This window comes from Zalophus californianus, chromosome 12 (assembly GCF_009762305.2).
Source record: "Zalophus californianus isolate mZalCal1 chromosome 12, mZalCal1.pri.v2, whole genome shotgun sequence".
NCBI lineage: Eukaryota > Metazoa > Chordata > Mammalia > Carnivora > Otariidae > Zalophus > Zalophus californianus.
Window position 1 is genome coordinate 51,489,650 of NC_045606.1, and position 22,364 is coordinate 51,512,013.

The window sequence follows — 22,364 nt, forward strand, 5'->3', positions numbered from 1 at the left end:
ATGCTTTATACATATATACATACATACACACACACCACATCTTCTTTATTCATCTATTGATGGACAGTTGGGTTACTTCCACAATTTGGCTATTGTAAATAATACTGCTATAAACATAGGAGTGCATGTATCTCTTTGAATTAGTGTTTTTGTATTTTGGGAGTAAACATCCAGTAGCACAATTAGTGAAATAGGTCAGTCAGAGAAAGACATGATTTCACTCATATGTGGAATTTAAGAAACAAAACAAATGAGCAAGGGAGAAAAAGAGAGAGAGGGTAAGAGAGAGAGAAAAAACAAGAAACAGACTCTTAACTATAGAGAACAAACTGATAGTTACCAGATGGGAGGTGGTGGGGGGGGGATGGGGGAAATAGGTGATGGGGGTTAAGGAGTGCGCTTGTGATGCTGAGCACTGGGTGATGTCTGTGGTGTGTGGAATTGCTGAATCACTATGTTGTATACCTGGAAATAATATAACACTGAATGTTAACTGTACTGGAATTAAATTTTTTTTAAAAAAGAAAGAAAAAATAGTAAAATAGTGTGTATATGTGTGTACGTGTGTAGTCTTGAGAACTACTGTTGTTGGGAAGGAGTAAAGGAGGTATAAGATGGGGGTAGGGCTACTTTCTGAAGCTATGATATCATCTTTATAGAATTTACTGTCCTGAAAACTAGGGTTCGTATTTCTTCTAAGGCCCTACTTCCTTCCCCATTAGACTCTCTCTCTCTTTTTTTTTAAGATTTTATTTATTTGGCACATAGAGATAGTGAGAGAGAGAGCACAAGCAGGGGGAGCTGCAGGCAGAGGGAGAGGGAGAAGCAGGCTCTCTGCTGAGCAAGGAGCCCTAAGTGGGGCTCAATCCCAGGACCCTGGGATCATGACTTGAGCTGAAGGCAGACCCTTAACCGACTCAGCCACCCAGGCGCCCCCCCAACTAGACTTTACTGCAGCAAAGTTTCAACATCTTTTGAAAGGTTTTCAAATCCAAGGAATCTAGCCAGGAAAATTAACCATGGTGTTTGCAAGAATACCTATGGACATTCTCATTTACTTCCATCTGCCTTTAGCTCACTGCAGAACAAAAATAGAAAACCATTTCTTTTTTTTTTCTTTGACTATTACCTTAAAGCTGTAATTTAATAAACCACCTGCTAGCTGCAGAGTTGGTGTGGGTGTGAATTCACAGATCCTTGACACTAAATACATTCCAAAGAATGTGGTATGGAAAGTTTGAGGGTGGAAATTAGATAAAAACGAAATTTAGACGTGGTACATTTTGATACACAATTTACTCTCAAGTCATTAAACAAAAATGCATATTAATGGATCATATCCTAGATTCCCTCTCATGGCCACAGGAGGCTTTTAATACCCCTATGCTTTGGAAATTATTACAATAATGAATTCATCCTTATCCAGTGGCAAAGGGGACTTTCCCAGTTGTGAAAGAACGTAACAGCGAGCAGAACTGTATAAGAGAAGATACTACATAAAAGACACAATTTCTCAATAAAATAAAAATCCAGACCTCCAAGAGTCACACTGAAAGGAGATTTCCTCGTTGAGAAGGACCAACGCCTAATGAAATCTTCCCTTGACATCTCTTGTGATTCCTGCTGTCATGCACATATCAGCTTTAGAGTGACACAGACAGTGTCAGCTCCCTTGAATAAAACCTCTTCCTCCAATGTTCTTGGCACAGATGAGTAGGCTAAGCTAGAGATTGAAAAGAAGAAAAAGACAGATACTACAAGAAATGAACTTATCTGATAAATAAAGGCAAAATTTTGTTCATGACAAAATTAGTTTTCTGTACAGCTTACTGATCCAATCCCCCCGAATGAAACCCAGGGAAAAAAATAATCTTGCCTCAGTTTCTCGCTTACAGCTCCCTGACTGTCTCCAGTGACCTCATAGATTTTCCAGCCTCTTTACATTCAAGGTATGGAGAGCTCCTGTTTTCTCTTTAGTTGTCTGGGATCCTTCTTTTGCATTCCCGTTTCCAGCTGGAGCACATGCCTGTTTGCTGGTGACTAACATTTTTGTTGAAGCTGCTTTTGTCACTCGCTGCTGCCCGCTTGGTGACCAAGGCTGGATTTCACCAGCTGATTCAGGGGTAAGGAGCCCTGTTAAACAAATCCTAGTGCCTAGTGCGAGGTGAGTGGCTGTAGCTATCAAAACTTGACAACTGCAGAGGTAAAGTCTCAGGTTCAAATGCAGGAACCAGAAACTGAAATCAAAGCACTGCCACAGAACCAGAAATTTGGATCTGAAATCAGAAGAAGCAGAACAAATAAAGGACAGCGGTTCCTTTAGGATGGAGTTGTGGTTTTATGGACTTGAGGATATATAAGTTGCATGATTTGATTGAATGGCTCTAAGATTCATGGGTACAGCAAGGAATGACCTTACCTTTCAGGTGAAATATTAACAATGTCTTACCACATTATCCACATTCATATTAAATAAATGATATTAATATGATAGAGGGATATTCACATTTATAGATGATGCACATTATAATAACACTTGATAAATGGTTTTCACCTGCTGCACTGCCATCCTTTTGGCTGACAGGTAGCAATAGGCTAATGTAACCACTACTTACTCTATCATGACTTGGAAACAAATTTCTTCCCAGCAATTTGTTTTATTTTAGAAGACCTAGATCCTTTTAAAATTAAACTTAATGTTTTTTTCTCAGAGATCGATGTAAAAATGTTGATATAATAAGAAGATAGAAAAGACACAGAAGTCCAGATCTCAAAAGATATTTTAGGCATTAATGAGGGGAGTGCACATCTAGACAGCATAGGGCCCTTAGAGTACATTTGTATGAATAAGACTGATTGTTACCTCTTTCCTTGGCTGATTGGCAATGAGGGACAGAGTGGGGGATGGTAGAGACCCCACAAAGGAACCTGTAGCTTTTCTTTCCTGAGCAATGATCTTGGAGAGCCCAAGGAAAATCTTCCAGCCCTCCATCTGGATTGTGAAATGACATTAGAGGACCTCTGTCTTAGTGAGTAGGTGAGGACAAATATCCTCACTGATAAATAACAAGGAGCAGTCATGAGTCCTGATTCCTTGAGGTTAGTCAAACACTTGATGCAAATTTGACAAGATTTTAGGACTTTCTGTGAAGCTTCAGCCAAATTCTAGAGTCTCTCTGGCAATTTTCAGTAACACAATACATTTTGGCTTTTGAGGTAGGGCTTGCAATAATTTATTATGTGGCTAAGAGATTAGAGCCTCTGGGTGTTAATGAAGAAAAAAAAAAAAACTTCAAAAATCAATAGTCCCTAGTCTATGTGAAGGAAAGTTTAAAGATGGAACCTAGTTCTTCAGGATTTATGGTTAAATGAAGGTTATGTGCCTATAAATAGTTAATGTAGACACTATTGAACTATTAAAATATTGAAATCCATTTGTTTAGATCTAGAATTTAACTTTTTACAATATATTTCTTGGGAAATACATTCCTAGTAAAAGACTCTTGTATTCAGTAAATATTTTTCCTGGCGAAAAAAATAATAAAAAAACAAACTTTTGTATAATTTTACTAGGCATCCACATATCAAGCAATTCCTGAATCAGTTTCCTCTGTTCTGAGTAACTCACAACCTGTGATTGATGGTTTTGGAATAATTGAATTTCTTGGCTGTCACATACTTTGAGTAAGAAATATTACATATGTTTCCAGAAAAATGATTTAAGGAAGACAAGAATGAAGTGATGCCAAGTTCTGAAACTTTATTTGGGAAACTGTGTTCTAACCAAATGGCACTTAAGATGCTCTATCTTAATTTCTGGAACGTGTTTGCTAAATAATCTTTGAAAATGTAGCCTTGGACATACGGTTTCTAAACATGCCACTTTTGAGCTTAAGTCAGTGAAAAAAGTGGAGGGCAGCTGACTGTTGTTCCCACCTTCCCAAGCATAAGAAATGCAGAATTTTTCATTGATGCATGGTAATAGGGTGAGTAAATTTCTTCAAAAATAGAAGTTATACAACATCTCATTTTACCTGTCAAACATAAAATATTTAGTTATTTAGTAGAATATTTCCATGAACAGAATTTTTTTAAAACATGAAAACTCTAACACCTTTAAACTTCACTATGGATTTGGCCTACATTGCATTTTTGCTAGTTTTTCTTTGTCCATGGATTTAACTGTTTCATCAGCTTCAAATTCCATGGAGAGTTTACTGATTTTTTTCACATTTTATTATAATGATACTTGGTTGACTGAGGGTTAAGGATAGTTGCCCTCTCTGTGGTTTTGACTAGCATTGACCCATAACACTTTCTGAGGTGCTGTTGTCCCTATTTGGCTATTCAACACTTGGAATGTGGCTAGCTCAGTTCAACTGCGAAACTGAGTATTTAATTTTGTTTTGATTAATTTATATATACATTTAATCACACGTGGTTAGGTTAGTGGCTACTGTATCAGATAATATAGGCAGACCCTAGAATAGTGAGTTTATGATTCTGAGGAATTCAAGTCTACATTTGTAAGTAGCATTAACATTGGCCGCTCCGGATTGTGTTCACGGGTTTTCCTCAGTGGCTCTCAATTAGGAGGCAATATTTACCTGCCAAAGAGATAGGTGAAAATTTGTTAGGACATTTTTGTTTGTAACACCCGGGGAATCTTCCTGACATTTAGTAGAGGGAGTACTAGAGATGCTTAATGGCCTAAAACGCATAGGGCAGTCTGCACAATGAATTACCGTCCACCCCAAAAGCCAGTAGCAATAATTTGACAAGCACAAGGTTAGCAGAGTTCTCTGAATATTGTGGTTTCATCTCTGAGATCCCCTGCAACTTCAGTCCTATCTATAGCTAAATCTGTCTCCTACAACATGCATCTTATTAACTCCCGCCTCCGCGGGACCTCCCTTTCTCATGTTCGTTTTGTCCTGCATCTTCACCCACTCCCTCTCTACATTTGAACACACTTTCATCCTTCCTGTCTCGGAAAATACCCTGTATGAATTCCACATCCACTAGCTGGGACTCTCTCTGCCTTTTCATTCACAGCATCCTGTCCCCTGCCAATCTCAGAACCTAGCGGGGGAAACTATTTTTTCTATCACAATGAAAAGAGAGTTCACACCATATGCAGTTTCAAAGCACACCATTTTATTACACAGACATATCAATAGAGTCATCATACCACGTTCCACTTCTAAACAATTGTATATGTGTGTGTGTGTTTAAACACACACGTTTAAAAATTTCCAAGCAGAGCCCACTTTTATTCTTCTATGCTTATAATAACTTCACCTTTTGTAGCACACCATCACACTAGTGTCACATATTTTTTTCCTAATTTACTTTCCCCCAAGGGTAGGCTCATACCAAAACTATAATGTGGTCACTTAAAGTATTCTAGTTCATAGTTCAATTTACCGTGAAAATTAAATTTTCAGGTACTTGAACAATGTCTTCCTAACATCCCCTACTTATCTCAGAAAGAATCATTCTACATCCCAAATAAATCCCTCTAAACAACTGAGCCCTGAAAATATTGGGTTAAGAGAACTACATTTAAAGACATATCTATATCTGGTTATATACACAGTAGACTATTTGGATAATTGTCATGATTGCATCTCTTCTTAACTCTATATCGAAGCAGTGATATGCCCACTTTTGTCCTTTGATGGGTGATTTCATAAATTATTTCAAAAGGCATTAAAACATCTTACTGATGTATTAGAACTCTGTATTATACAAACATGTCTACAAAGAAATGCCACCTAAAATTAGTCAGTGGTTATTCCTTCAGTACAAAACTACACCCTTGTGTAAATTCAGTAGAGCCATATATATATATATATATATATATATATATATATATATATATATACACAAAATATCTGCATCATATAGTTTAGATTTTCAGTGATAAAGCCTATGCCTGTTTGTGGCATCAAAAGAATAGTGATAATGTTGATTCACTATTTGAGGTTGCATTTATGGGCAACTTCTGTTATCTACTGGATAATGAAGTTATTCATATGAGTTAGGAGACTTCAAACACTACACCAAACAACCATAGCCCAGCTATTTCTTTTGACTGTCTACAGCCAGAATTTTTTTATGAGTCGACTTAAATAGGGTAAGTGATGATCACGATGCTCTAAAACGAGAAGACCTTCAGATTTCCATTGAGTGGAGTTATTATTTTGTTATCATAATTAAAACCCATATTTTGTTTCTAAATGATAACATGTTCTCATCCTGAATATTCAAGGTTGAATTTACCTGTGGTTCAATAAGTAACTCATAAAAATGAGCTGAAAATTGATTAGCTTTGGGGAAAAATAAAAGTATACAATACAGTGAGAACCACATATTTTAAAATAGTAGATTTTTTTTTATCTGTTACCAGAGGTTGTATTGTCATAAATATTTTCAAAGACCATGCTATTTTCTTGCCTATTCATATTGTCATAGATGGCTATTTTAACATTTCATTATGGAAGAGAAGGATTGAATCTAACTGTATAAATGTAAGCCTATCTTTTTATTTCCTTCTACAAAGAACTCTTCCAGGTTCTTTGGATATATGTATTCTTAAAAATGGTCTGTCTGTATTATTTCACATAAATTTTAAAATTTTAAAAAGATCTAAATTAAATTCTAGCAAAGTGAATTATAACTTTACCTTTTGGGTATACATCATCTGTCCTTTTATATAATTTAATTGGGCTGCAAAGTATTTGAAATGTAATTATCATGAAAATCACAAGTCATTATGTCTGTATTTATAAATGTGGAAGTATGTGATTTTAAAGTTGTTATGTTTATAAATCAGTATTAATCATTGTTATTACATAAATACCATAGTAGTAAAATAGCCAGATAAGTAATCTATCTTTATACTACACTATTCAGATCACTCAACTCCATAAAGATCAGTCACAATGATATTTACACACAGCAGACATAATAAAAAGAATAAAAATGAACAAATTTAGTAGAAATCAAACGTGTGATTTTGTGGACATATAAAAGCCTTGAAAAATTGCTTTCCCATCTCTTTGGGAATAGAATCTTGATAATACCCCAAGAGCATTACAATTTCTTTTTGATTACCTATTTACATTCATGAATGTTATAAATATATGCTGTATATATTTTTATATTTACAGTATATATACACACACATACACACATACTATATTTTATTCTTAGGCTTATTCATGAACATGCAGATCAATCTGCACGGTATAATCAAAACATATTTATTTTCTTTGAGGATATTCATTTATAACTTTTCACCCTGTGCAAAAATGCAAAAATATCATACAGATTAGTATGGTCTCTCTCTAAAAAAAAATTTCTTTTTTATGCTTTAGGGTTTTTTGTCATTTACAAATAAATTATGAAATATAATTCATTCACAAATTGGAAATAATTATAATGTTTTTACAACAAGGCATTACCGAGGTTTTGAATTGTGGTATTCTTGAAGTCATTGTCTTTCAAAACAAAGACATCAATAAATTACTGTTATTTCTTGATATTTGCACTTTTGATTACTTATAAGAAATATGTCATTACAAACCTAATACTCATGCTAGTCAAATAGTGTTTTTGTAGAATATTAATCTTTCTGTTTATTCCTTTTTTTTTTTTCCTGAAAAGTCTTTAGAACAATCTCGAAAGTCTGTTCAAATTCCTGTACCAGAACATTTCTGGAAGGTTCTCACCTCCCCCCACCCCCAAAAAAAGCTGAAGAAATAACTGAGGCAAAACTGAGGGAGAATGATTATACTGGGTGCTCACAATAGATAAAAACAAATGCAAGAACTGTTTTAATTTTATCCCCTACTCCTTTGGTATTTCCTGTCCTCATGAAAATCCTAAAAAATGTTCAGTTCTTTAAAACATTGATTATACTCTTCCATTAAATATCAGTTGTGGTCCTCCATTGCTCATGTTGTCTGTCATTTCCTGTTAGGAAAATAAGATGAATTAGTTAAAATTTACTTCCAGAGTAAGATACTGATTTGGTTAATGGGTTTGCAAAACAAATTTCAAGCCACTGAAAAACTTGCTGAGTTTTGGGGAAGGACAAGGATTGATATTGTTGTTGCATTTGAGAAAATGAAATTTCATGGCCAAAGTCTTCTACACACAGAAACACTTCAATCTGTCCCCAGTCCCTTGAGTCTCTCCTTTTGTTTCTCAACTTTATTTTGGAAAGACCTCACCTAGAAAGAAGAAGATGGTTAAATGCCTACTTTTTTCCCCCTTGCATTGGCCTCTCTGCTGAGCGTGTCAACAAAGTGCCAACCTAGTCTAGGGGTTACCTCATTCTATAGAAAAATGTGTGGCCTTTTCGCGGAGAAATGAAATAGACCCACAATGGGATCACTGCGTATATGTAATGGTGGGTCACAAATAAATCACAGTGGGGAAGGTTGGTTTTCACGACACTATCACACATATAGTAAAAAAAAAAAAAAAAAAAAGCCCAACCAAACAAATAGTAAAACCTGTTAATATGTTTCTTAAGGGATCAATTTAAGGATGGTAATAAGAAAAACTACATGGAAGGCAAATGAAAATTTAGATAGAAAGGATGAACTCACATAAGTTCCATTTGTAATTTGAGAAAATGTTAGTTTAAGAAAAATTAAGATGTTTTGAATTCATACATTTTATTGAACATTAAACTCCTCCCTAAATATTAAAATGTAATGAGATGTGAAGCCCATTCACATTTATCATGGTTAGTGTGCCTTATTATAAATAATATTTAGGCAAAACGATCTAAAAATCTTTTCACACTTGAACAAGCCTATTAGCAAAAGTGTAGTAAAGAAAATTCAAATCCAAATTATTGCTCATTTATCTCAAGTCTATCAGTTTATATTTGATTTCTGCTCAGGAGAATTAGAACTGTTTGCTTTTAACTTTAGAAATTCTTCCCAAATATTTATTTGAAAAACGAAAAGGTATCCATGCCCTATTTTGAATCTCTTCTCTTAGAAAATTCAATATAGGAGATGAAATAGAATAAAGATACTTGCTTCTTGTTTTGGCTGGTTTGGCAATTTGCTTAGGAGGAGGATCTGTGAGGGACTGGAAGGTAGAAATTGGCCTGGTTTTTGAACTTTGCTTTTGAAAATGTTGTTGTCTTTTGAAAGATGTGGTAGAATTTCTTCCAAGAAAATTTGGAGAAAGGAGACAATAGGCACTGGGGCCGTGTCCCATTCTCACATCAAGATCTGTCTTCCCACGGGGCGCCTGGGGGGCTCAGTCATTAGGTGTCTGCCTTTGGCTCCGGTCATGATCCCAGGGTCCTGGGCTCCCTGCTCGTCGGGAAGCCCTGCTTCTCCCGCTCCCACTCCCCCTGCTTGTGTTCCTGCTCTTGCTGTGTCTCTCTCTGTCAAATAAGTAAATAAAATCTTTAAAATAAAAAAAAGATCTGTCTTTCCAGGCAAAGTGCCTGGCCCCTTCCAGGTCCTAAGGAGTTATCTCATTCCTGGGTACCCATTATACCTCCCAAGTAAGGTGCCGAGGAAAGCCTAGAAACTCACACTCCTTTAGGGTAAAGACTGACAGAACGTGAAGAAGGTCCTTTGGAGCCAGCAGCCTGCTTCTACGGCCTGGTGATGGTTCAGTGACTGGCTCACTAGGCGTGCGCACAGTAAAAGTAAGTGTGGAGACACAGTGGGGTTGTCAGGCTGAGGTTAATTTCATAGGCAGGAAACCTGATTTGAGGCTTCATTCAGGAACTCACTATGGGTGGCAAGTTAAATAGAAACAATTCTTCAAAAATGATCTTTAACAAAATTTACTCATACAGCTTTTTCTATTCCTCACAATAGTATAAAAATAATTTCCTAATGAACTGACGGAAGTAAGATTCTTAGGTGCTTGTATTTCTAAAATGAATTTGCATTCAAAAAGTAGCTTAAAAACCATAAAAATTAATCTAATGTAGGATATTTTATTGCAGGATTAAGAAAAAAATCTAGGGGCGCCTGGGTGGCTCAGTCGTTAGGTGTCTGCCTTCGGCTCAGGTCATGATCCCAGGGTCCCTGGATCGAGCCCCACATCGGTCGGTCTCCCTGCTCTGCAGGAAGCCTGCTTCTCCCTCTCCCACTCCCCCTGCTTGTGTTCCCTCTCTCGCGGTCTCTCTTTCTTTCTGTCAAATAAATACATAAAATCTTTAAAAAATAAATCTAGTTTTTAAAAAGCTTACAGAAGAAAAGTATTTTCCTAACTAAATTCACACTCTTATGGACACAGGAAAATCAAGGGTAGGAGAAAAGAGCAAAATTAGGTTTTAAATGCATTAGCATTTTTAGTTTATTTGCAAATAGGCATGTCCAATTTGGCAAGAAGAATATACTCTAAATTTGGGCAGGACCAAATGTGACTATTTGCAAGTGGATATACTTTCTGCCATTGGGCCATAGTATCAATGTGACTTTCTGCATTTCCAATTATATTGTTTAACCAAAGCGAGAATGGCGACTATTTATTTTTAGCAGCCCAAAGTATAGGAAATAAATGTGAAATGTATCACATCAGATAATCTTGTAAAAAGACAACTCTCATACAGCATTTTTACTGTATTAGTGTCAAACTTATGTTATCTGCTCATGCAGTTTTGGCGCGAGGGAGATACAGTTTGTCTTCATCAGACACACCTATTAAAAACAAAACTCTGGTCTGTGAATGATGTTATTGAGTCAGAATCATGATGTAGCAGAAAATAAGGGAGTCATGAATCATCCAAACAGAAATGTGTTTGGATGCTTATAGAAGGCTGAATATTTTAAATACTCAACCACATTTTAAGCTGCAAGACTCTGCCATGTAGGTTTATGTTGGGTCCTCAAAGTAGTTCTCATGAAAGAGATACTTTGAGGAGAAACAGACATCACAGCATCAGTCCAGACTGATCTGCTGACATCATGCCTTCCTAGGAAGAGGCATTGCTTCCCGAGGTGACATTACAACATGGTAACTCCCTAGAAATCAGCGTACCTTGTAGGTAACTCTGGTGTCGGGGGCACCACCGGGCAGCTGGGCAAGTCGGTTATTTCAATAGCCCTCAATCTCTAATATAAATATAACAATCATATAATAAATATTGCACAAACATACACACAAAAAAACGAAATCACAGTAGTATAAAAATAGAGCACAAATGAGCCACTATCCAAATACATAATGGTAATCTCTTTTTAACAACCCATTTCTTTAAATTATCAGGCCTGCTAACAGTACTATAATTTTTTTTTAAGAACATGTGTATATCTGTTTCAAATTGCCTTTTTCATGGAGCAGTTTAAGGATATCTACTCTCTTTATTTGAATGTATTGATTGCGTACAAAACGGAAACACTTAAAACTATGGAATAAATAGTTTTTCTTCCAAATAACATTCTGAAGAAAAATGCAGTAGTAACTCTTTTGCTACTGTGTCTTCTATTCTGTGGTTGAGCAGTTTTATTTCCATGATGTCAAGTGAAATATGATGTGGCCCTTATCTTAACCAGGTTAGTTTACGGATGTTTTATCTTTTCCTTCATAGATCCAGTAACAGGAGCTGAATTAAGAAATATGTGCAAAATGCAATAGAAACACAGACCGCTCACTCTATCGTTTGTCCTTCAAGCAATAGATGTTACTTCCTGTTTGAATGAGTGTCATGAAACAATTATGCAAGAATATTATTTAAAATATAGGCAAAGCTACCAAAATATGCATGAAGTTTAGATGAGAATTTAATGAAGCTTTATGTGGACTGTAATATCTGCCCCGGTAGGCAAGGCTTTTTGTTGCCTTATTAAAAGGTCCTTTTATGCTTCAAAATCTAATTTACATAATCAAATGCATCTGCTTACAAGCACAGGAGGTGAGCTAGAAAGGGGAATTCATCAGATTTCTACAACTGGCACTATTGAGTTGAGAGGGTATTTAGTTCGTGTTTTTCCTCTGTACAACACATAAAAATCCATATTTATAAGGCATTCAATATTTTATGGAATGCTATTTTAGGAACTGGGTTTTGGTATAGATAGAGAGCTCTGAAATTATTGAAAATAGGTGTACCCCAAATAGCAGAGAAAAAAAATAAAAAATTCCTATTCTTAGCCCACTAGGGCCAAAGTTTTAGAAAATCCAATTCCTCAAATTCTCGTCTAAAGCTGCCAGATGCCTGACCAAGATTTGACTGCAGCCTTCAAGCCAAGCTAGCAGTGAACAGAAGAGCTACAAAACTCACTTTCTCAGCCATTTCATGAGAGTGGTGCAGAGAATGCTCCCTTTCAGAGAACATCCTCCTCTGTTCATAGCTGGCTAGTCGACAAGTGAGCCAGGAAGAGAGGGTGCAGCCGCCGATCCCGATGCACGCAAGGGACATGGAGGCGAGATGCAGAGGATAAAGGGAGGAGGTCTTCTTTGTCACTGCCCGAAGGAACTGAAAATTCAGGATGCCCCCAATGAGCCCACAGATGCAGCAGGCAGAGAAAAGGATCATCTGATAAGGAAAAGAAAGGGAGTGTCAAAGTCGAGGAAACAAAGCTGACCAGGACACAGGGCACTGTCCTGGCTGCACCTCAAGAATAGCTGAGCTACACTAAAGGCAAGAAACTTTGGGTGCTTCTCAGAGGACAGGAGCTAACCTTTCACCAAGTTTCTGGGCAATCGGACTCAATGGAAAGAGCGCAGACCACAGTGTTTTGGAATTAATCGCTGACTGTATGAAGGCCAGGGATACATCTTTTGAAAATGCTGAAATAAGCAAAACTTGTCTTCAAGGTAGATTCAGATTTAAATAATATTTACTTACTATCTATCATGTGCTTACTATGCTAGGAACTTGAACAGATACTATCTCAATTAACCCACCCAGCAAACCTCTGAGAGAAATCGTAATATACATTTTGGACAATGAATGGTGAGCAGGTAATATTCAAGTGTAGGGACTGAATCCAGATTTTCTGACTCTAAATCCAGTTTCACTATGTTAATCCCCCTAAAATATCTAAATATCTTCTCATTGAACTGTCATGAGTTCCACCAAACTGCAGATCTTTATACCTCTCTAGCTAAATGATCCTGGGGAATTTGGTTACTTCTCTTTTTCATTCCTAGGAGTTTTATTGTGTATCGATTTCCCCCCAAAGGATAGTTAAGGGACCCCCTGTGAACTGGCCCTTTATATTACAAATCTTTTGTTACTCTGTGGCACCACAGTGAAGAATACACAGTAGACATTCCAAAAATACTGTCTGGTTGTTTTGGCGAAACACAGGATGTGGCTTTGCTTTTGATCCTATTATTGGTTTGATCCGGGTCTCTGTTAAGAGACCTCGGGGGTTTTATTCTACCTAAATATCATAAATGTAACTGAATATTCCAAAAGCTTTAATGATTTTATTTTGTATTTGCATTTTGTCTAAATTCCCCCATGGGCTTTCCTTATACTTTAGAGTGTGATACTAATTTAATTATCTACACTTATTTCCATTTTTCTCCAGAACATGGTCTCCACTACAGTCCTCTCTCTTGCCAATCCTACAACTTGTTCATTCCCACCTCAATGATATTTTCCATTTCCTGGAAATGATATTGCTTCTTTCTTGGACTCCTAGATGGAAGGCCCAAAGGCAGTCCTAACTGCTTCAGAAAGCCTTCCTGGATTTGTTGATCTCCTCCTTTGGTATAATTCCATCGGGCAAACAGCGATGTAACTTAATTTAGCATTTAATTTTACACTATCGGGAATTATTTGCTGTTGACATTTAGCTGAGTTTAGCAAGCATTTATTGAGCACCTAGCATCTGTTAGGCTTTGAGTGAGGCAGCTGTTGGCATTACAAAAGAATAGCTCAGAGTTACTGCCCTTGAGTACTCTGCAGTCTTGTGTGAGAGAAGATTCCCACATTTCAACATGGATGGTAAATATTAAGAAAGAGGGATGAGGGGCGCCTGGGTGGCTCAGTCGTTGGGCATCTGCCTTTGGCTCAGGTCATGATCCCAGGGTCCCGGGATCGAACCTCTCATCGGGCTCCCTGCTCCACGGGAAGCCTGCTTCTCCCTCTCCCACTCCCCCTGCTTGTGTTCCCTCTCTCGCTGTGTCTCTCTCTGTCAAATAAATAAAATCTTAAAAAAAAAAAAAAAAAGAGGGATGAATTGGTTGCCCTTGGAATAAGGAGGAGAATGTAGCCCAGCCAGGGGTTTCAGACAGGACTTCCCTGATACCATGTCATCTAAACTAAGTGCATACAGTTTCCAGAAAAGGGTAAGGCCACAGATACCTGAAATAGCATGGTGGGCAGAAAGAACTACAAGTAGTTTGTTTTGTTTCTCTAACTTAATTCAGCATCTTTACTGTGTCTGTCTCACAGTATTTATCATCAAGACTGAAAATCCAATGATGGATGAATATATATTTTTATGGTTGATTAAACATAATGCTGAATATCAATGACCAAATAACTGAATCATCCCAAGTGGGAACCTGTTGCCTCCAGTTTCACAAAGAATCAATATTCTACCTTTAAAGTATATTCAGATAGCATGCAGTTTCTTGGGAAATATTTTGGTGTTGACTCATTCTTAGAAAATATGGGAAAATGTTACATTCTAGCCTTCAAGTAATGAATACTATTTAAGAAAGTAAATGACAAATTATTTGACTATTATTAGAAAACATGTAATCTCTCCTGATATTAGTCTCATTCCTTCTTGAAAGGCATGACACTTCATTAATGTGTGCAAATAGAACATTCTCACCTAGGAATTGAAATATTAAAATCTATACCCACATTTATAACCATATATGATTTTCAAATCTCACCAGACTAGAGAATTTAGACTCCAGAGATATTTGGAGTGGAGAAATTATCATGCAATTTGATTGAAGGATAGAAAATCCTTGAGAGCTAAATGTCATCTACGGGAATATCAGAGTGTAAAAGAAGTTAAAGTGAATGGTAGTTATAAAAAGTTCAGCTCTTATGATTTTTTTAAATAACTCTTAAGAGAATTAGAAAGACAGAAAAAAGACACTAGTGCCTTTTTAAAAATTCTTTCTCTTCCCTTCTCCTATGAACTGAATATTTGTGTCCCTCTAAATACAAATGTTGAAGCCTAATCCCCAATACTATAGTATTTGCAGGTGGGATCTTTGGAAGATAATTAGGTCAGGAAGGTGGAGTCCTCATAAATGAGGTCAGTGTCTTTATAAAAGAGATTCTAGAGAGTTTTCTTTCCCCTTTTGCCAAATGAGGACACAGTCAAACATTTGCAACCTGGAAGAGAACCTTACCAGAACCTAGCTACACAAAATGGGTCCCTAGTCTGGGTGCAGCCTCCAGCACAGTGAAAAATAAATTTCTGTTGTTTATAAGCCACCCAGTCTATGGTACTTTGTTATAACAGCCCAAAGAGATGAAGACATCTCCCTTCCCTTTCCTTCCCCTGTTCCCTTTCTGCTCTGCCTCTCCCTATTTTCCTCTCCCTCCCTCATTCTTTCTTTGTTTGCCCGTCCCTCCGTCCTTCCTTCCTCCCTCTCTCTCTCTCTTTCTTCTAAGTTCCAAGAAATTGTTATTATATAGCCATAAAGACGCCAGTAAAATAAAAGTAGAGAGAGAATGAAGGCCATGTCTAAAAAGTGATGGAAGATTCACAGATGCAAATTACAAGCCTCCCAAAATCTGTATCTAATGCTTTCCCTTTATGTAACTTTAAAGAATTCCATCTCGCATGTCTAAGGCAATGGGTGCTTCATTTTTTGGTCACAAGAGCTATCCTCACAAAAAAAGATGTGATTCAAAACAGTAGTTAAACAAAAATAACTAATAATCCCATCCATGCCCTCCTCAGATAACTGGCTTCCCCCTGGAAAACTCTTTTTAGGATCAAAGACCACTTTCTAGGGTCCAAGTGTAGTATTAATTTTGCCAACTTATAAAGGTCTATGATCTTGGGGCGCCTGGGTGGCTCAGTCGGCTGAGCGTCTGCCTTCGGCTCAGGTCATGATCCTGGGGTCCTGGGATCCACCCCACATCGGGCTCCCTGCTTGGTGGGGAGCCTGCTTCTCCCTCTGTCTGCTGCTTCCCCTGCTTGTGCTCTCTCTCTCTGTCAAAAATAAATAAAAATCTTTAAAAAAAAAAAAAAGGTCTATGAACTTTCCTATTGCACACAAAAAAATAAACAATGCTTTTCCCCTCTTTTGAACTCTCAAAAAAACATCATGGAGGGAAGTGGGGAACCCACCCTTCAGCATACAGAAGTTCTCCTCCAGCCATTATCAGAGTTAACTGGAAGTATGTTCCATACCCTGGAAACCCATGACAGTACTGAAAAACATCTGAAAACACTTATGTTTGTGTTCACAGTAATAAAATAAATTAAATAAAAAAAAAATCATTGGGAATTAACGGTAACTATAACAACCCAGCTGTTCTGCTGCATTGAAAAATTGACTTCACAGTCAAAGCCAGTAATTAGTAGGCCCAGTTCCACATTTAAACAGTTAAGTTTCCCATGAACTCAGGCCATGTCTTTTTTAGCTTACTGAAGGATTCATGTGAGTGTCTGGGCATCTGTAAACCGGGAAAGTGGAGATTGTCAACCACAGCAGTCATTATGGGCAACATATTCACGCATTTAAAGAGTATATCAAAGCTTTTCTTTCTTTTTCTTTTGTCATAGTCTCTAATAATCTTGATGGGTTTTTTTTTTTTTTTTTTTTGAAAATGAAAAAGCCAGTATTTAATGGTCGGTCCTCTTTTCATCCTAAATGAGTAACATTCACTATGTGAAAGTTGGCTTGTCATCATTTCCATTTTCAGGTTCCTACGTTTCAAATACTTCAATGCAAAATACAAACAAGGCAGAAACTTACGACAAGTCCAGATTTTTTTTTGGCGCACAGTATTCCACATATGCCACAAAGAAGAAACTGAAAGGGAAAAGAATAAAAATTATTCCATATTCAAAGATAAGAAAACTTCTATTTTTTTTTTTTTAGCTTATAGCTCACTCATGACACTTGTTCCAGGGAAGTGTGAAAATTTTACGTTCCCATCAAAAGCTAGAAAGGAAGATACCTCATTTAGAATGGTAAGAGATAAAAATGTTAACTTTAGTGAAAATGTGTTCTTTGCAAGATTGATACAGGTAACTGTGGTACTTAAACAAAACCTGAGTCAGTTTTACACCAGGCAAAATTATGAAGTAAATAAATTTAGAGTTTTGTTCTTCCTATTTTTTTTCACTGTCTTCTTATCCCTTTCTACTTTCTTAGGGAGAAAAGTGGTGTGATACATTCATTCATAATTGATTTCCAAGCAATTCGGAATCAATGCGCTCTACTATAGGTAGTGAATCTCACACAAACAAAAAGATAAGACATCAGAAAGGGAAATGTTCTTCATCAGAGACATTCTTTGTACCTCTCAAACTATGTCAGGTAAAATGGTGACCTCCTCATTCTACCAGAAATATGGTCCTTGTGGATATGTTGGAAGAACTCAAGGAGACGAAGCTATTGATGGCATGTCATTTCTTGTAAATAAGCACGTTGGTGACATAATCACTTTGCAAAGAAAAGATGCATCAAATAGTCTACCAATGACACACTATTAGATACTTTGGTTATCGGAGAATGGTAGATCATTTAACTTGGTTAGAAACATTTAGAGCTATTTGAATGTGCATTTATACATACATCTGGCTAGAAGCAAACCATATAAATAAAATAATACAGTCATTAATAAATAATAAGCCCACTAAGGGCTTTCAGACTAGCAGATAAAGCTTTGAATGCAGTTAAGTTTTTCCTTTTGACTTTCTTTTAAATTGTGCTATCTCAAGTCAGAACTAATAATATGAGTGGTTTTAAGTGAGTTTCACACATGGGTAGACTTTAAATATATACATAAAAATAATCTAAGAATTATCTGAAATAAATAAAATGCATGTGAGAAACACCAACAAAATTTGATAAAGAAATAATGAGTTAAGGAAGTTTTCCTGTGCAGGGATCTTTCCATATAAGGGAACGAAATAATTATAAAGCAGGCAATGATGTGGCCGGACAGATCAGAGAAACCAAGGATATGTAACAATTTGCTTATAATATAGATGATCTTTCAAATTAATATTCAACGAAGTTAAATATTTATGTAATTTTAGAGGAGTGGGAAGGATTTACTAGACATAACAGCAAAGTCACAGACCAAAATGGAAAATACTTATAAATGTTAATACATAAAATTGTATTTTCAATAGTAAAAAATAACATACCTCTGAAAGGCAAAAAAATAAATGGAATCATATTTAGAAAGCCTATGACAGACAAGGGTTAACATATTATATAAATTGATCTAATAAAATAATTTTAATATCTTAAACCATGAGAAGATAAAAACTCAGAACTTTATAAAGCTTGAATACTCACATACTTTTCAGAAGTTTTAAAAACCTACTTCTGAGTAACCATTTGTCACGCCCATTCCCCTTTGTGTCCTGGATCCAGATGAACTTGTCCTTAAGGACTCTTCCTTACTGATCCTGTCTCATGTCTATAAGGGCTGTGTTCAAGCCATTCCAGTTTGGAACGGTTCTGTACCTCTTGGTGCTGCCAAGCTTCAGATCAAAGCCTCAGCATGCCCTCCTCCTTGCTTGCCTGACTAACCCATTACTCACCCTGAAAGTCCATTCACCCAGAACTCATTCCTGAAATAATTTGAAAGCGATGTAGTTTTGTGTTCCTTGGATCTCTTCTGAAATCTATAAACATTGCCATTATTTATTCACAGCCAAGCTTGAGCGGACCTCAGGAGTTTAAGCCGAGTTCTCCTTCCCAGCCACTTGGTTAGAACACCGAGATGGCAATAAAATTGCTTCCTTCTATGGTCCACTAAGGAAAGGAATTTCAGGGCTTGGCGTAGTGGGGGGAATCAAATGATATATTTCTACTCCCAGTCACGCCTAGAGAATAAATACTTCTGGATAGTTACTTCTGTCAGGGTATGCAAAATCCGCATTCCCTGGAGGAAACTATTAATCTGAGAAAAAATTTACCCATATAATGGGCAGTATATAAAATCACAACATTTATGAGGAGGCTGTAAGGGATGTTAGCTGAAATTTAGCCATCACAGTTTATAGAGAAGTGTAAAAGAAGCACAAAAAAGCAGTAAATGATCTTTTAATTTCATGGGCTGTCTTGTACTCCAAGTCAGAGCACGGGAAGGGATTTTTTTTTTTTAAAGATTTTATTTATTTATTCAGAAGAGACAGAGAGAGACAGGCAGAGGGAGAAGCAGGCTCCCCGCCGAGCAGGGAGCCCGATGCAGGACTCGATCCCAGGCCCCTGGGATCATGACCTGAGCCGAAGGCAGACGCTTAACGACTGAGCCACCCAGGTGCCCTGGAAGGGATCTTAAAAGATGACTTAATTCAGTCCTTGCAGTTTGCATGTGGGGAAGTACAGATCCAGACAGGCTTAGTGACTTGCTTAAGGTCACTCATCAGGGTCACAAATTACCCACGTAATCTAAGGCTCTTTAAAGTGTCTGAGTTGGTGCGCCTGGGTGGCTCAGTCAGTTAAGCATCTGCCTTTGACTCAGGTTATGATCCCAGGGTCCTGGGATTGAGTCCCGCATCGGGCTCCCTGCTCGGCAGGGAGCCAGCTTCTCCCTCTCCCTCTGCTGCTCCTCCCCCTGCTGTGCTCTCTCTCTCTCTCTCTCTCAAATAAATAAGTAAAATCTTAAAAAAAAAACTAAAAAAAATAGAGTTAATTTATTTCTAATATTGTATTGAAATGCTCTTCAAAAGGATTTTCAGTGCTAGTACAGTGCATCAGACTAGCAAATCCAACCAAAAGTGTTCAACGAACACCTGGCCATCTGTAATTGCTCTCTTTGCCCTTCCCATTATTAATTTTTGTTGTAATAAGAATAATTATAAGATCAGGGCGCCTGGGTGGCTCAGTTGGTTAAGCGACTGCCTTCAGCTCAGGTCATGATCCTGGAGTCCCAGGATCGAGTCCCGCATCAGGCTCCCTGCTCGGCAGGGAGTCTACTTCTCCTTCTGACCCTCCCCCCTCGCATGTGCTCTCTCTCACTCTCTCTCTCAAATAAATAAATAAAATCTTTTTAAAAAAAAGAATGATTATAAGATCAATCAATTGTATTACAGTCTACAATTAAGTGTACCTTATTATAAAGGGAATTTGTTCTATTTCAAAATACTTTTCTTTTTGCTCAATATAACTTTATCAAGGATGCAAACACTCACACTACATTATGAAACAAGTGAAAAACAAATCAGTTTAAAAAAGTAAAACTGACAGCTGGAGACATATGTATCTGAATTAGATAAACAATATTACATGAGACAATATAATTTTATTTCTGAGAAGATGGGCTATTTAAACCCAGGAGAGCTATTGGCTTTGCTTTTACTATGAAGTTATATAGATCAAGTGATCTAATGATAGGAAGTGCAACTATGTAATGAAACTAGTTAGCCCTCCAAGTGGAATTCATTTGATTCCAATTTAGATTAAATTCAGTAGATAACTAAGGTTGTGACTCATTGCAGGATGAAATGGAGCTAATATGGAACTAGCATTCTATATTTTGAGTGGATTTTCTTCATGAAAGGTCCAGGGAGCCTTCTGCTTTTTTGCTTAAGATGGAGAAAGAACAAAGATGTCATTCCCACTTAAACAATAAGATAAAGCAGAAAAACTAAGAGAGTGATAACTTTGAGAGAGCCCCTCAGAATGCTGAAGTCCAAGGCAATGGAATAACTGCAGTTCAAAGAGGAATAAGGCCCTCAAAGGAAATTCTAGACAAACAAACTATGTATCTTTTGTTGCAGAGATAGGAGGAGGGGACGTGCGTTGTCACATAAATGGGTGTGTGGGCAGGGAGGGGACGGTGCAAAGCTCTGCTCTGTCCTTAGGCTTCCTTTCGTATGAAGCAAATGCTTTAAGCCCCTGGCAAAGGGGTAGCAAAGCTTACTGTTTCCAGGATTTATGCAAATATGGATTGCAACTCTAACTAGAGGAAATGTAGAAAAATATATCTGCACCAAAGATAATCACGATAATAGCACAATCATTTCCTCACTAGAATGACTGCCTTTTGCACGAACAGCATAAAGACTGTATCAAGATAAAATACTGGCAAGATTCTGAAGATAAAGCACGTTCCAACTTTTGACATCCAGTCAAATTCTCATTCACACAAGAGATTACAGAAAAGACAGGATCATTTGGGCAAAAGCACTGTGGTGGGCTGAATTATGGCTCTCCAAAGAGCCCCAATCCCCAGAATCCACGAATGTTACCTCATATGGCAAAAAAAAAAAAAAAAACGCCTTTGTAGATGTGATTAAATTAAGAATCTCAAAATGAGATTATTGTGGATTGTCCAGGTAGGCCCTAAATATAGTCACAAGAGTCCTTTAAGAGGAAGAGAAGAAGGTAAAAAGAGACAGAAGGTTCCAAGAAGACACAAAAAGACAAAGAGAGAGTTGTGAAGAGTCCATACTGCTGGCTGTGAGGGGGAGGAGAGTCCCGAGGCCCAGGATGTAGGCAGCCTCTGTGAGCTGGAAATGGATTCTCCCCTGTGGCCTCCAGAAGGAATCTAGCACCACAGACATATTTTAGATTTCTGGCCCCCAGAACTGTGAAAGAGAATATATTTCTGTTTTAAGCCACTAAATTTGTGGCAATTTGTTCCAGCAGGTATAGGAAACTGATACAGGCTCCAAAACATTTTACATGACACACGCTACAAGAATTACTAGAAGCTGTTCAGGAAAACAAGCAGGGAAAGCCAGGAGATAAAAAAGAAATGTAGGAGAAAAAGCACAAAATAAAACAAAACAGTAAATCTTTTAGATTCAAAAGTATTGATTGGAAAAATTAATTATCTGTTTCGAATGAATATCCCAGGTGATTTTGGCATGAGAGGGTGAGGTAGGGGTAAAGAAGATATAAGTAGTATTCTAAAACTCTTATCATTTAGCAGAATAACAGACAAGCTAACTAGTTCTAGATATTGACGGAAAGTACAACTTTAATTTTGTGCATTAAAATACAGAGACTGAGAAAATAATAATAAAGAGAAAAATACAATTTGACAGTAAAGAGGGAACCAAGAGATGTCAGGGAAGTTTTAAAAAAATGAAAGGAAATAAAGTGGAACTATAAAATAAGTTGGAATAAACAATTCAATAGTGTAAGCAATCAGACTAAATGTGAACGCATTCAGTTTTCCTCCTAAGAGGGAAAACAGAAGGGGAAAAAAAGTCTACTAGGTAAAGAAGGAAAGGGGTTTGTTA

At 37.1% G+C, this 22,364-nt stretch overlaps 1 protein-coding gene across 6 annotated transcripts in view; it reads right to left on the minus strand.

The window, feature by feature from the left end:
• Window positions 1-5,141: 5,141 nt before the first annotated feature.
• TMEM196 (transmembrane protein 196) overlaps window positions 5,142-22,364 on the minus strand; it is a 52,099-nt gene continuing 34,876 nt past the window's right edge. For 2 of the 6 annotated variants that reach the window (XM_027573036.2, XM_027573035.2), the window contains exons 2-4: window positions 16,906-16,962; window positions 12,275-12,529; window positions 5,142-7,980 (exon numbers count right to left, since the gene is read on the minus strand). In XM_027573036.2, coding sequence (XP_027428837.1) covers window positions 7,921-7,980; window positions 12,275-12,529; window positions 16,906-16,962 — 372 coding nt within the window. In that variant the 3' untranslated portion in view covers window positions 5,142-7,920. Of the gene's footprint in view, window positions 7,981-11,031; window positions 11,106-12,274; window positions 12,530-16,905; window positions 16,963-18,462; window positions 18,598-22,364 lie in introns of those variants that run through there. The other 4 variants (XM_027573037.1, XM_027573038.1, XM_027573033.2 and 1 more) reach the window with 4 other exon arrangements.